Raw genomic sequence first — 13,307 nt, forward strand, 5'->3', positions numbered from 1 at the left:
AACGAGAAATACGTGTACACCTTAAAATCATTCAATACACTGAATACTGTTGACCTATTGCTTATACAATGTAGTGTCTAAGAAATGGACTTTAACCAAAAAAACTAAACATTGGCCAATGGCTCAAGATGAACCATGCTAGGCAGACATGTACAGCTTTCAATCCTTTGATACAACAAACATAGTTGACCTATTGCTTATAGTTTCAGAAAAACAGACAGAAACACTGAAACTTAACAACAACCTATGAAAATAAGGTCATGGTCAAATAAAACCTGCGAGACCGACATGTTCATCATAAAATATTTCCATACACCAAATATAGTTGACCTATTGCATATAGTATTAGAAAAAAAGACCAAAACTCAACTTTCACCACTGAACCATGAAAATGAGGTCAAGGTCAGATGACACCTGCCACTTGGACATGTACACCTTACAATCATTCCATACACCAAATATACTAGACATATTGCTTATAGTATCTGAGATAGACTTGACCACTTAAAATTAACCTTGTTCACTGGTCCATGAAATGAGGTCGAGGTCAAGTGACAACTGCGACGGGCAGAAGGACCTTGCAAGGTAAGCACATACCATATATAGTTATTCTATTACTCATAATAAAAGAGAAATTAACATTACAAAAGATCTACTTTTTTTCAAGTAGTCATTGAACCATGAAAATGAGGCCAAGGACAATGGACATGTGACATACGGAAACTTCGTATCATACAGCATCTATAATCAAAGTATGAAGCATCCAGTTCTCCCACTTTCTAAAATATAAAGCTTTTCAGAAGTTAACTCACACCGCTGGATCACTATCCCTATGTCAAGCTTTCTGCAACATGCAGGCTCGACAAAAAAATTTAATACTGAAAGATCATTATCACAAGTATAAAACTTGTTATGTGTGAATAACTTTGGTAGTATTTTTACCATTATATCAAAAACATCCTTACAACTGCTTTTGATTTAACAATTTCAATGCCAGAACTTAGCACAGACAGAAAAAAAAGAGGCTCCCAGGAACTTTTATCAATGAATTGGCGTTATATCAACTGTTTTATTTGTAAATCCTGTGTTGCTGGTCATTTTGCATTTTAGTTCCTCTATGAACAGTACATGTACTAGTTTTTGCTAAAAAATACAAAAATCAGCATATATTTTTCATTCAAAGTGATAACTTCATCAGGACTCTACCATATTTCAGCCATGTGATCATTTGTATATATTGTCAGCAATTTACAGTATCTTATCTACACTGGTTTCTAAAAAACACTCAAATTTGGTTAAAATGGTCATTCATGGGAAATAGTTTTTATACTTACTGTTTCTGCATAAAACTCAAACTTAGTAAAAAATCTTTATTCCAGAGGGCAATTACTCCTATAAGGCATTGACAATCAATTTTGGCAGTGTTGACTTTTTAAATAGATTTCATCTTGTCAATCAGTTATTCTGTCCCTGGCTGACCAGTCTTTGCTTTTGTTCATTACTATTTACATACTCAACAGAGAAAATGTAAATATAAATTTTCAAGTGTTTGGTTTGACTAGGTCTGGTATCAACATCTACCAACTTGAGGTAAGAATGCTATTCTGAGACCATCATTAAGGTTTTGTGAAAGACAAGACCATGCAAATTATGTTTGACACTTTTTTGTTTACCAATTTCACATCCAAAATCATATGGTCATACAATGCCATTTAAAAACAGAGAGAGAACAAGACTGCTAGAGCTGGTAAATGATTGCAGAGGACCAATTCTAGGGAGAACCTAAATTATTGAAATTTGGTATACTTTGGTGATTTATCAATATTAGTAATCATTGTCTGAGAACATATCCATTATGAAACAAAGGATAACAAGCATTCTGTGGGTATTGTGAGTGCTGGATAACAAATTATTGTATTGGAACAAAATTTTAACTTGATATATAACTTTTAATGGTATAAACTAAAGAAAAAATATCAAGCCAAAATCTTCAAGCATGACACAATAAGTGTTAAATACTGATTATTTGAGTGATTTTTTTTAAGGTCCAATAACAATAACTCTGCACAAAATTATCAGATTGGAACAAAATTCACAATTGAACCATGACTTGTTATGAAATACATATAAAGAAATTATCAAATCAATATCTTAAAGAATGACAAATAAAATAGTGGAAAACTGATTTTTTTCAGTGAATTTTCGAAGTCCAAGGACTCTGCACAAAAACAAAGTTTGAACTTGATCTGTAACTTGTCATGATAAAACAATACACTAAATATCAAATCAAAATCTTCCAAGCATGAAGGAAAATAGTCTGTAAAACTGATTCGCTGGACTGGCGAATAGACAGTCAGGCAGATGGAGTGCAAACCTAAAGTCCCCTTCGACTTCGTCGGTAGGGGGCTAAAAAAAGTTTTGGTAATTGAAGAATTATTGCAAAATAGAAATTCACTATTCTAAGGAACACCCAACTAAATAAAATAAAGTGAATTGCTTTAAAATCTTTATTTGTAATAAATTTTCATTATCAAAGATGCATACAATAGTATTCTCCTTACACATGAGGTTATTGCAAATATATAAAGACAAATAAAGAGATTGCATAGAACAGAAACCTATCTAAAGTGAACACTTGTATTGAGGTACAATAAATGGTATTAGCTGGTTACCATGTAAACGGAACACTTTCTTATATCAAAATCTTCAGTAATAGGGGTCTTCTTTTCTCCAGTGAGTATTATCAAACCAATTTTGGTAAAATATAGTTTGTCGTACAAAAGGTATTTTGTGAAAGCAGAAATGTTGAGGTTAACCAAAATTTGTTACATTATATAAATTATAAAGCCAAAACGATCTAAATTGATCCGGATACTTTCTCTGAAATATGAAGATACTTCTGTCCAGAACTTATATCTAACAAGATATTAAAAATCACAGAAGTCAATAATCACCCTTATTTAGACATCCCGAGTAGTGTCATTACTTGTACATAATTTATATTTTAGTATCTTAACATTTGGTATTGCTAGGGGAACAAAATCCTATTTAAATTACAAGAAAAAAATTTCAACTAAAAAATAACTCATAACATAAAATATGTCCCACTGCCCATTATAAATGCATTACCTATGACTGATTGGTAAAAATAAAAAAATACTTCAAAACATAAATGCACTATTCCTTTTTCTGATAGCTATATACATGAATATAGGTCATTTTAACAAATTTTAAAACATCTTCAGTTTTAGCATTCAACATAGACACTTATGTTCAAATTTTGGATGGAGTTCCTAAAAACCATAAATGCAGTCTACACTTTAAAGGGACTCTCTGAAGAAACACTGCATTTTCTCATTAGTCGGTATATGAAATGTTTAGTGTAGTTTAGTTGGTGTTAGCACTCGCAATTATTTAATTTTTTTCTAAATATAATAGTGTCTTATTGAGCATATTCTTGGACATTAATTTGAAACATAATTCTTTCAGAAACAAATTAATCAGAAAAAAGTGCTGCCTGGGAGCAATTCTTTTTCTCAAATGAAAGTACAGTATTAAATGTCAAGAAGATCTTCCAGGGGAATTTTCATTGTCAAGAGATTAGCTGAACATGATCTAAATATTGCAGTTAAAATAAAGAAATACAATTTTTAAATAGAGTTTTAACTTGAAATATGTATGAAAATTTATAACATATGGTATATAATGTTGGTTAAGACTCCTTGCTGCCTTTGACATAAATAAGAATGATTCTTATGTACAGGTATATAATTTGCTTTATATTTCATGAATGAATATGTAATAGAGATATGTCAGGTTGTTTTTATATACAATGGTTTGCAGTATAGTCCATACATTCATTTCACGTTTCTTATACCAAGCTCAAGCCTATTTACAAACATATATAATATCAATCATTCTTACTGAAAATAATCACAAAATACACCCTAATAATGTTATATGACTAGAATAGTTACAGTCCATTTTAGAGAGAAAAACTCGACAAAATATTTTTCCCTGACTAACTGATGAAAGGATATTGCAGAATACAGATGAAGAAGGAGAAGATAGAATTCATTGGACCATTAAATACTTTTCTGGGAAATTTTCAAAATATTTACACCTTGCATTTAAACAAAAGTACACATTTGATTTTTTTTTCAATAATCTGTATTCTTTACCAAATGTGTATATGTGTTCAGATTCAAGTTCCCTTTGTTACTTTTCTTTTGGTAAAAAATTTGGCTCTTCTATGGGAGTATTACAGCTGATATAACATTTAAAACAACCTTTTTTCATACAGTACATGTACAGGATGTACAAAAATATAAAATAATTATAACATTGATCTACAAGTTTCACTAACTTGCAAAATAAAAACAAAACATTACAAAAATATAAAATGATTGTAACAAATAAATCAACGCATTCCTTGTCTTTTGCAATGGAGATGAACTAAAAATTACTATGTCAATGATGAACAAAATATGAAAAAATAACATATAAAACACATCTTTTGGTTTGAAACTACTTATAAAATGTAGATGTCCTCCTAAAATTGTCTAAATGATGGAAGACACAAACCAGGTAATCATTTAAAACATCACTAAACTAGTGTCCTCTTTCCCACAATCCTTTGTAACAGAATCAATTAAAATTTGACTAGCATTGAGATCAATATCCGACAGGACTAAAATCTTATTAGCCCAATGATTTCTTGGTGATATTTGGTACCATCTATAAGAAGAACAATCTGTCAGACAGCTCTGTACTTGGTTCTTTGTGGATGTTCTGGCCAACCAAGTAAGCCAACTTATGGGCATACTGAAAAAAAAACAAAGTAAAGGAGTAGGTTCAGTAAGACCCCTTTTTGGCCCCAAAATTAAGCAGTTTTGCAAAATTGTGAAAATGTAATCTTTTAGCTATTTTTTGGAAAGTAGAATGCTTCTGCTACATAAATATGTGCTGTTTTTGACAATACAATGCACATATATCGTGTACTAGCATCATAAAGTCATGCTAAATTACTGAAATCTTCACAATTATAGCATTTTAGTTAAATTTTAGACGGTTTCCGTCTTAAATGAAAGTGGCCGCATTCGTGTTCATTCATAATATTGAAATGTAAGTTGTATTTGATGATAATACATAACATATATAAAGGTTGAGGATGAACACGGATGCGGCCACTTTCATTTTTGACGAAAACCATCTGAAAAGTGACGTTTTTTGGCATATTTGATAGATTTTTCATATCGAAGCTTCAATCGGAGCGTTTTTAAAGACTAAATCAGTTAAAATCTTTAACATAAACTAATCGAATCAATTGAAATAGACACTTAAGTGTTTAAAAAGTGTCCTAAATATCTCGTTAAATGAAACTGAAATTTGGGGCCAAAATCGGCCCTTACCGGACCTACTCCTTTATTCATTTGTATAATACAAGAAACAAGAATAGAAAAAAAAAATTTAAATAATGTCAATCCGTCATATTTGTGAAATGTTTAAATAGGGGTTGCTTTATTCATACACAATTGAGTTTAATAGCTGTGAACATCAATTTTTTTACACAGGAGTTATAATTGCATAATTCAAGATCACACAAATTGGGCATAAGTATTCAGATGAAAGCTGACTCTTCTTGGTGATGCTCAAATAATACCTGAACAAAATGCATTGCAATTAAATTTAAAAAATATTTATGCTCCACTATTAACTGCCAGTTAAAGGACTACACACCAATACCCTTTATTGTTTATGTTACACAATGAATTCAGTATTTCAACAGACTGAACTGAGTTCTCTGCTTGTTTGCATTTTTTATCTGTGTGATCACATAATTGCATTTAGATATGTTATAATTCTTACCTGACAAGGTGCAGGGACCCTTACAGTTCCTGGCCAGTTATAATACAAATGAGTCATTTTGTATGATAGACGCTGAAGATGATCTGGTCTCATGTTAGAACTGTCATGTACCACAATATAATGTGTTGGTGATACTGTTCCTTGTCTTACATGCTGAGAAACAAGGTAGAAGTCATACCTACAATATACATAAGTAAAATAAATTCAAACGTCACCTTCCAGACATTTTTTCCTTTTCAAATTTCCTAACTATTTCATGTCAAATGTAAATTAAGAAAGTTGCCACAGCTTGTTAATATACGGCAAATTCTGCAATTTTTAAACTTACAAAAAGACCTAATTCAAGAAGAACAAGAGGCTGTCACATCGACAGCAAACCGGATTTATTAACATTTATTTGTGTCCTGGCTATATCACAAGAACCATAACTGATGAATGGTGAAAGTGAAAATCGTCAATATCAAATTTGACCTCCATTTTGTCATCAGTATCAACATATTAAAATTTGAAAAGCTTAGATTGAATGGTTCATGAGTAAATGCAACAACCTAAATGGAAACGCCATTTTACGATCTTTCAAGAACCATAACTCCTGAACGGTAAAAGTCAAAATCGTCATTATTGAACTTGACCTCTATTTTGTCATCAGTAACAACATATTAAAATTTCAAAAGCTTTGGTTGAATGGTTCATGAGAAAATGCACGGACACGACGGGAAAAACCATTTTTCAATCTTTCAAGAACCATAACTCCTGAACGGTAAAAGTCAAAATCGTCATTATTGAACTTGACCTCTATTTTGTCATCAGTAACAACATATTAAAATTTCAAAAGCTTTGGTTGAATGGTTCATGAGAAAATGCACGGACACGACGGGAAAAATCATTTTTCAATCTTTCAAGAACCATAACTCCTAAACGGTAAAAGTCAAAATCGTCATTATTGAACTTGACCTCCATTTTGTCATCAGTAACAGCATATAAAAATTTCGAAGCTTTGGTAGAACAGTTCATGCATAAATGCACGGACATGACTGGAAACTCCATTTTTCAATCTTTCAAGAACCATAACTCCTGAACGGTAAAAGTCAAATTCGTCATTATTGAACTTGACCTCCATTCTTTCATTAATAACAACATATTAAAATTTGGGAAGCTTTGGTAGAACAGTTCATGCGTAAATGCACGGACAACTCCATTTTTCAATCTTTCAAGAACCATAACTCCTGAACGGTAAAAGTCAAAATCGCCATTATTGAACTTGACCTTTGTATAGTTGTCAGTAATAAAATATTAAAATTTTAAAGGCTTTGGGTGAACGGTTCATGAGTTAATGCACGGACAACATTTGATTGCCGCCCGCCCGCCCTACATCCCCAAATCAATAACCGACATTTTTGTAACAAAAATCCGGTTAAAAATGAAGCAACCCTAATTAGAACTTGATCTTTGTTAAGTGGTAACGAACATTGTGTATAAGTTTCATTAAATTTGGTAAGGCAAACTAAAGTTAGTGCAGAAACTAATATATGGATGGACAGACAAGAGTAAAACTTAATGCTTCCTCTGCCATTGTGGAGGCATAAAAAACATTGCACCCTATACTAATCCCCACCTTCTCAACAGGGCAACATCATCACAATATTATTTTCATCAAACTGACTTAGCTTATTCAACAAAATATCATGAACTAACTTTCAATTTTCATATAGGGGCTGTAAGTTAATTGAAAATCTAACATAAGAAATTCTATACACTACATGTTTGCCAAAAGTGCTTACCATTCTCTCCTTGTAATGGTATGATCAACAACAGTTCCAGGAGGAGGGTTTTCCAGATCCCTATTTGTCTGAAATTTAAAAATAAATCAATAATGTTATACAAACCTGATGATAAATAATAATTCTTTTGTTTCTTTGATCTGCAGAAAAAGAGTTCCAGCCAGAATCATTCTAAATCAAGAAGATTTCACTGAAGCTTAATTTTAATATATGAAAATTATATAAAGTATGTAGCACATTTCTTCTGCAGATGTGAATGGTTTTACAAAATGAAATATTTATCATTTTTAATGTGCTTAGGATTAGTCTGAATTTTGTTAATGCCACAAAAAAACATTTTCAGTCTTTCATCTATTTCCTCTCCGATCAAAACGGATTTAGAATCTGTTGTGGCATCTAACAGAACTAGGGATGGTTGATTTGAACAAAATCAGCCAAATCCCTTATCTGGTTGTATGGGCTTCTTTGCAACGATACCTTTTAAAAACACCAACATACTTTCCGTGTACTAACAAGGATAACCTCTGCAGTTTTCAGAAAAAGTACAAGCCATGTTGGTTTTTTTTAGTTATAAAGCCTTTCTGAAATTTATCCCCCTTGAAATATATTTTTCATTATATTTCTGTTTGGAATATCTTTCTTATCCCTGTGTACTTGCATAACATCACAAATAAATATATTACCTTGAGAAAGATTCTAGCATTTATTCTTTTCTGTACTACTACTACAGTCATTGTTGGATTATAATTATCTCCAAACTGTCTAAAGCATTGTTTCAGTTGTTCTACTTCATGACCTCCCACAATACTCAGCTGTCCATCACCGACACCATCTCTGAATACAACAACCTTCTCTGGGAATGTGTGGTTAACCTTCAAATATATATATGTACAAAATGTTATAAACTACAAGAACAAAGGACCCTTAATGTGGTACCCAACACCTTCACTAAAATTAATTTGGAGCGTTTAATTTTCATAAAAATTTAAACGAAGTATGTACTTGCACCCTTTGACAAAAATATAAAAATTTCAAAAAATTTGAACCAACCATTTTATCAGAAAAATAATTACACTGGTTATATAGCAGTTTGACAAACACTAATTTTGATCATCGAGAAGCTTAATATTCCCTTAACAACATAACGTAATTAAAACATTAGGCTGATTTCACAGAGTTATCTCCCGGTAGTGTTAGGTACTACCTTAAAGCCTTATAAACTTTATATATAATTGAAATATGACTGATCACCAAAAAAATTAAGCTACAAATAGAATATCATATATTATAAAATTAACACATTCAGTTTGTATTTTCATTAAAAAAAAAATTCCCTTCATCAGTATGAACTTCTTCATTTGAATGGTCTTTTATTTTTTACCCAATTATTCTGAAGTTTATACATAAATTAAATGAATTGTTATTTGGTAAAAAAACCAGATTGATATTCTGGAATCTTGAAAGTTCTACAAATTAAGCATAAAAAAATTTGAGAGGAAAATTTGAAATTATGAATCATCAAAACAGGGAAGTTAAATATAGACAATAACAACCTTACAGTACCATTTGGTTACAAAATATAAATCAAACTTTAACATACCTCATGGTACTTTCTTATTGCTGATGTCATACATATCTTCAACCCGTCAATAAGTTCTTGTCCTGGTAGCTGGAAACAAACTCTGCTGTACCACCTTGTACATTCTTTGTTTGTACTCGACACAAATCCAGCAATAGATCTTTTACCTCTTGTAGCATCATGATATACATCTATTCCTACCACCATCAAGTTACTCTACAAAATACATTTTATATTCACATTTTAATATACCACTTAACACTAATATCATTTCTACTGTTTTAAATCCAACATAAAAGTTGAAACGGGGCTAATGCTCAAGATCTGTGAATCGAATTGTAAATTTATGTTTTAATTTGAAGATGTTCAACAAGGTAACTGGGTTGCACACCTTGATCTTTATATATCTTCAGCAAAGGCCACTCTCCAGCATTTAACCTAGAATATAATACTTGACTAAAATCTCTTTTTTGTTTTATCCTGTATTGCTTAATATTCTTTTTTATCATTGTCAGTTTCTCTCTCTTCTAGTTTGTTTCCTGTAACGAGTCAACCTAATTTTCTGCAATGTTGACTCATTTGTAGATCTCGTCTTGTTAATCACTTTTGCCATTATAATCTTTTCTTTATTTACAGTAGTTTTGGCCAAAAATGCAAGAAACTGGTTGAAAAAAAACATCATTAAAGGGCAATAACTCACAAAAAAAGTAACGGACAATTTCTGAAAACTTGACAAATTAGTTTGGTTGATCATTTTTTTCTGTTAATAATTTTTCTATTTCTATATTTTTGGTAAAAAAAATTGGCAAAAATCATTCTTTGAAGGCCAATTATTCCAATAATAAGGAGTCAACTGATAATTTCAGCCATGTTGACAAATTTGTTGATCTAGTCCCGGTGATCCTTTTTGCCATAAAAGTTCTGCAACTTCATTGTATTCCAGTTTAGAAAAGAAAAACACAAAACATTTGAATAATCTTCTTTTACAGCCGATTGTATTGAGTGTGTAAGTAAAGGTAATATCTTTGGTTAGCTTGCTTGCTAGCTGACCAAAGATATTACCTTTACATTCACAATCAGTGCAAATGGCTGTAAAAGGCAAAATAGCTCCTATTAAGGTATCAAAACCAGCCTATACAGTTAAACATCAGCTAAGTAACATAACCCACCATTGGTATACTTAAAGCCCACAACTCTCCACCCAATTTGACATTAATCTGTAATCCAACTTTCTGTGTAACACTTCTCAACTTCTTTTGGTCCTTGATTGTCTTGGCTATGATCACCTGCAATAAATCTTTCAACTTTTACTACCAACATCTTATACATCATAATCTATTGTGTAAAACAGAAATTCCCTAGATAAGATTCATGCTATTTAAACCAAAACTTATTTTTTCTTGCATAATTTTTAATTTTAGTTTCCTTTGAATATTTCAGAGTTTAGTATGACGTCCATTATCACTGAACTAGTGTCCATTTTTGTTAAGAGGCCAGCTGAAGCACGCCTCCCGGTGTTGGAGTTTATCGCTGCATTGTAGACCCATTGGTGGCCTTCGGCTGTTGTCTGCTCTTTGGTCAGGTTGTCGTCTCTTTGACACATTCCCCATTTACATTCTCAATTTTATTGTAATGCTAATAATCTTGCTTTCATTTCAATGTTTGGATTTTAGTAATTTCAAGTTTAGAAAAGTTTGTAACAGTATACTTTCTGACAAACTTATGATTTCTTTGTAACTTAAACAGGCAACAAAAACATTTGTGTGATGAAAGAAAATCAATCTTTTCCTGGCAAACACATTTTTAAATTAATAGTCCAATGAGAATACTTTTGATCTTTTACTTTTATAAAGATATGAATTTTTGATAAAGCACTAGTTATTGAAACTTGACTGACTTTTGATACATAGTAAGAAGATGAACACACTGATGAAACGTAAATGTTTTTAGAAAGGTCAATACTTTCCCATTTCAAAATACAATAGAAACATACATTTTCTCTGAGCTGTCTTGTTCTTTTAATTAGTCAATGCACAAGGATGTTTATCCACAAGACATATTATACCTTTATTTGAAAATATTCTGTCCTTGTTCAATACACAATGATCATTATAATAAATAAGGAATGTGTTCATGTGACACAGATGATGTCCCCCCTTGCAGATCATTTGAAATTATAAACAGACATAACCGAAGAACGGTAAAGTGACACTACCCAAATTTGGACTTGATCTGAGTTTTGTGGTAATAAGCATTGTGTATTAGTTTTATAGCATTTGGTCAAGGCAAAAATAAGCTAGAGAATGGAAACCAACTTTGGGACATATGGACAGACGGACAAGGGTACAACTTAATGGCCCCTTCCCAATGGCTGGGCATAGAAAGTTGAATAATACAATGTTAAACTATGGATTTTTATCAAAATCAAAAGACAAACCTGAGAAGGTACTGGACATTCTACACAACATAGTTTCTTGACTGCTGAATATCTATCATCTCTGGATGTTGGGAAGATTATCACAACCATTTGAACCTGTAAATGGAAATCATAGTTTAATCATATGTAATTAAATCATAACAAAAATGTGTCCAAAGTACACGGATGACCCACTCACACTATCCTTTTCCATGTTCCATGGACTGTGAAATTGGGTAATAATCTAATTTGGCAATAATATTAGAAAGATTATACTATAGGGAACATATGTACTAAGTTTCAAGTTGATTGGACTTCAGCTTCATCAAAAACTACGTTGACCAAAAACTTTAACCTGAACAGACGCAAAGACGAACGGACGGATGAACGAACGATCGAACAGAACCACAGACCAGAAAACATAATGCCCCTCTACTATCGTAGGTGGGGCATAAAAACAGTCACATCATTTCTCTGCATTTAAAAATGTGTGTCAGAAAACATTCAGATCAAGTGTGCTGTTGTCTGAAGTAATCTGTTGGTGAACAAGAATGTTTTTTGTGACATCATAATCATGTTTATTGGGAAATGATAAGATACTTATTTATGAATATTACAGCAATAAGTTAACAATCTAAAATCAAAACTTTCAAAGCAGTCAAGCATATAATGTATATCATTACTAGCAATTGTTTCCAAACTGTGTTTTACAATACACCTTATGGCTATTCCCAGCTGACCCGAGAATCTGTCCCACTTGAACTCTTGACATCATTCAACAATAACTTTTCCATTGTGGCGTCAGATATTTCATATCATGATGCCAAAATTTTACGGGAAACTGTGTGATGTCAGAAATGGCCGATAAATAGCGATAAGGTGTATATGTGCAGGTTGAGTTGCAAATATCTGATTTGTCATGTATTATGTCACAAATTATTATTCTTAGTTTAAATACAATTTAAACTTACAGTAGGATTTATATTATCTCGTAAAGATTTGATATACGTTTCTGTCCTGTCATCCCTGAGTTCATATCTTGTTGGGTTATTGCACTGTATTCCCATTTGAGGACAGCACTTTAACATCATACTGATGTATTCTTGTACTGCAGCTGAATCTCTTTTGGTGTATAACACAATCCAGTTTTTGAGATCAACAGCTGTGATTACAGTTTTTCTTGTTGCATCCCTACCCCAGTCAGCCTGAGGTCCTGCCATCACATGACCATCCCTGAATATAATCTTCTCTTCCTGCACTTGTCTGCCTTCAATCTGTTTCAAATAAATTACAAAATTAGATTTCATCAGAAGTTTTTCATTTTTCCCCCCCTCAAGGGGACAAATTTGTAAATTAAAACATAGCATTTGAATTTTCTGTTTTGCTTAGATAATTTTACATTAACATACAGTTGGCAAGAAGACATGGTATCCCATTTAATAATGAATTTGACACATCTTTTATTTTAGTCATAAATTCTGTAAGCTTTGTGGACATAAATCAAATACAAATTCAGTTATCAAGTTTAACTAGACCTGACACTGAGATTATAAACTAACACGTGTGGTTAGCAGTCAACTAAAATACATCAGTCACTATTTCAACTTAACGTTTAATTAATCGAGTAGGTTTATCTGCATACAGATTAATTACACAAATAAAA

General features: G+C 31.8%; 1 protein-coding gene across 1 annotated transcript in view; it reads right to left on the reverse strand.

The window, feature by feature from the left end:
- Positions 1-2,493: 2,493 nt before the first annotated feature.
- The window catches only part of LOC139489556 (piwi-like protein 1), a 30,799-nt gene continuing 19,985 nt past the window's right edge, over positions 2,494-13,307 (reverse strand). The window contains exons 14-21 of the mRNA XM_071276111.1: positions 12,616-12,918; positions 11,666-11,761; positions 10,398-10,514; positions 9,250-9,444; positions 8,333-8,521; positions 7,650-7,717; positions 5,869-6,046; positions 2,494-4,824 (exon numbers count right to left, since the gene is read on the reverse strand). Coding sequence (XP_071132212.1) covers positions 4,738-4,824; positions 5,869-6,046; positions 7,650-7,717; positions 8,333-8,521; positions 9,250-9,444; positions 10,398-10,514; positions 11,666-11,761; positions 12,616-12,918 — 1,233 coding nt within the window. The 3' untranslated portion in view covers positions 2,494-4,737. The remainder of the gene's footprint in view (positions 4,825-5,868; positions 6,047-7,649; positions 7,718-8,332; positions 8,522-9,249; positions 9,445-10,397; positions 10,515-11,665; positions 11,762-12,615; positions 12,919-13,307) is intronic.

The sequence above is a fragment of the Mytilus edulis genome, chromosome 9 (genome assembly GCF_963676685.1).
Source record: "Mytilus edulis chromosome 9, xbMytEdul2.2, whole genome shotgun sequence".
NCBI lineage: Eukaryota > Metazoa > Mollusca > Bivalvia > Mytilida > Mytilidae > Mytilus > Mytilus edulis.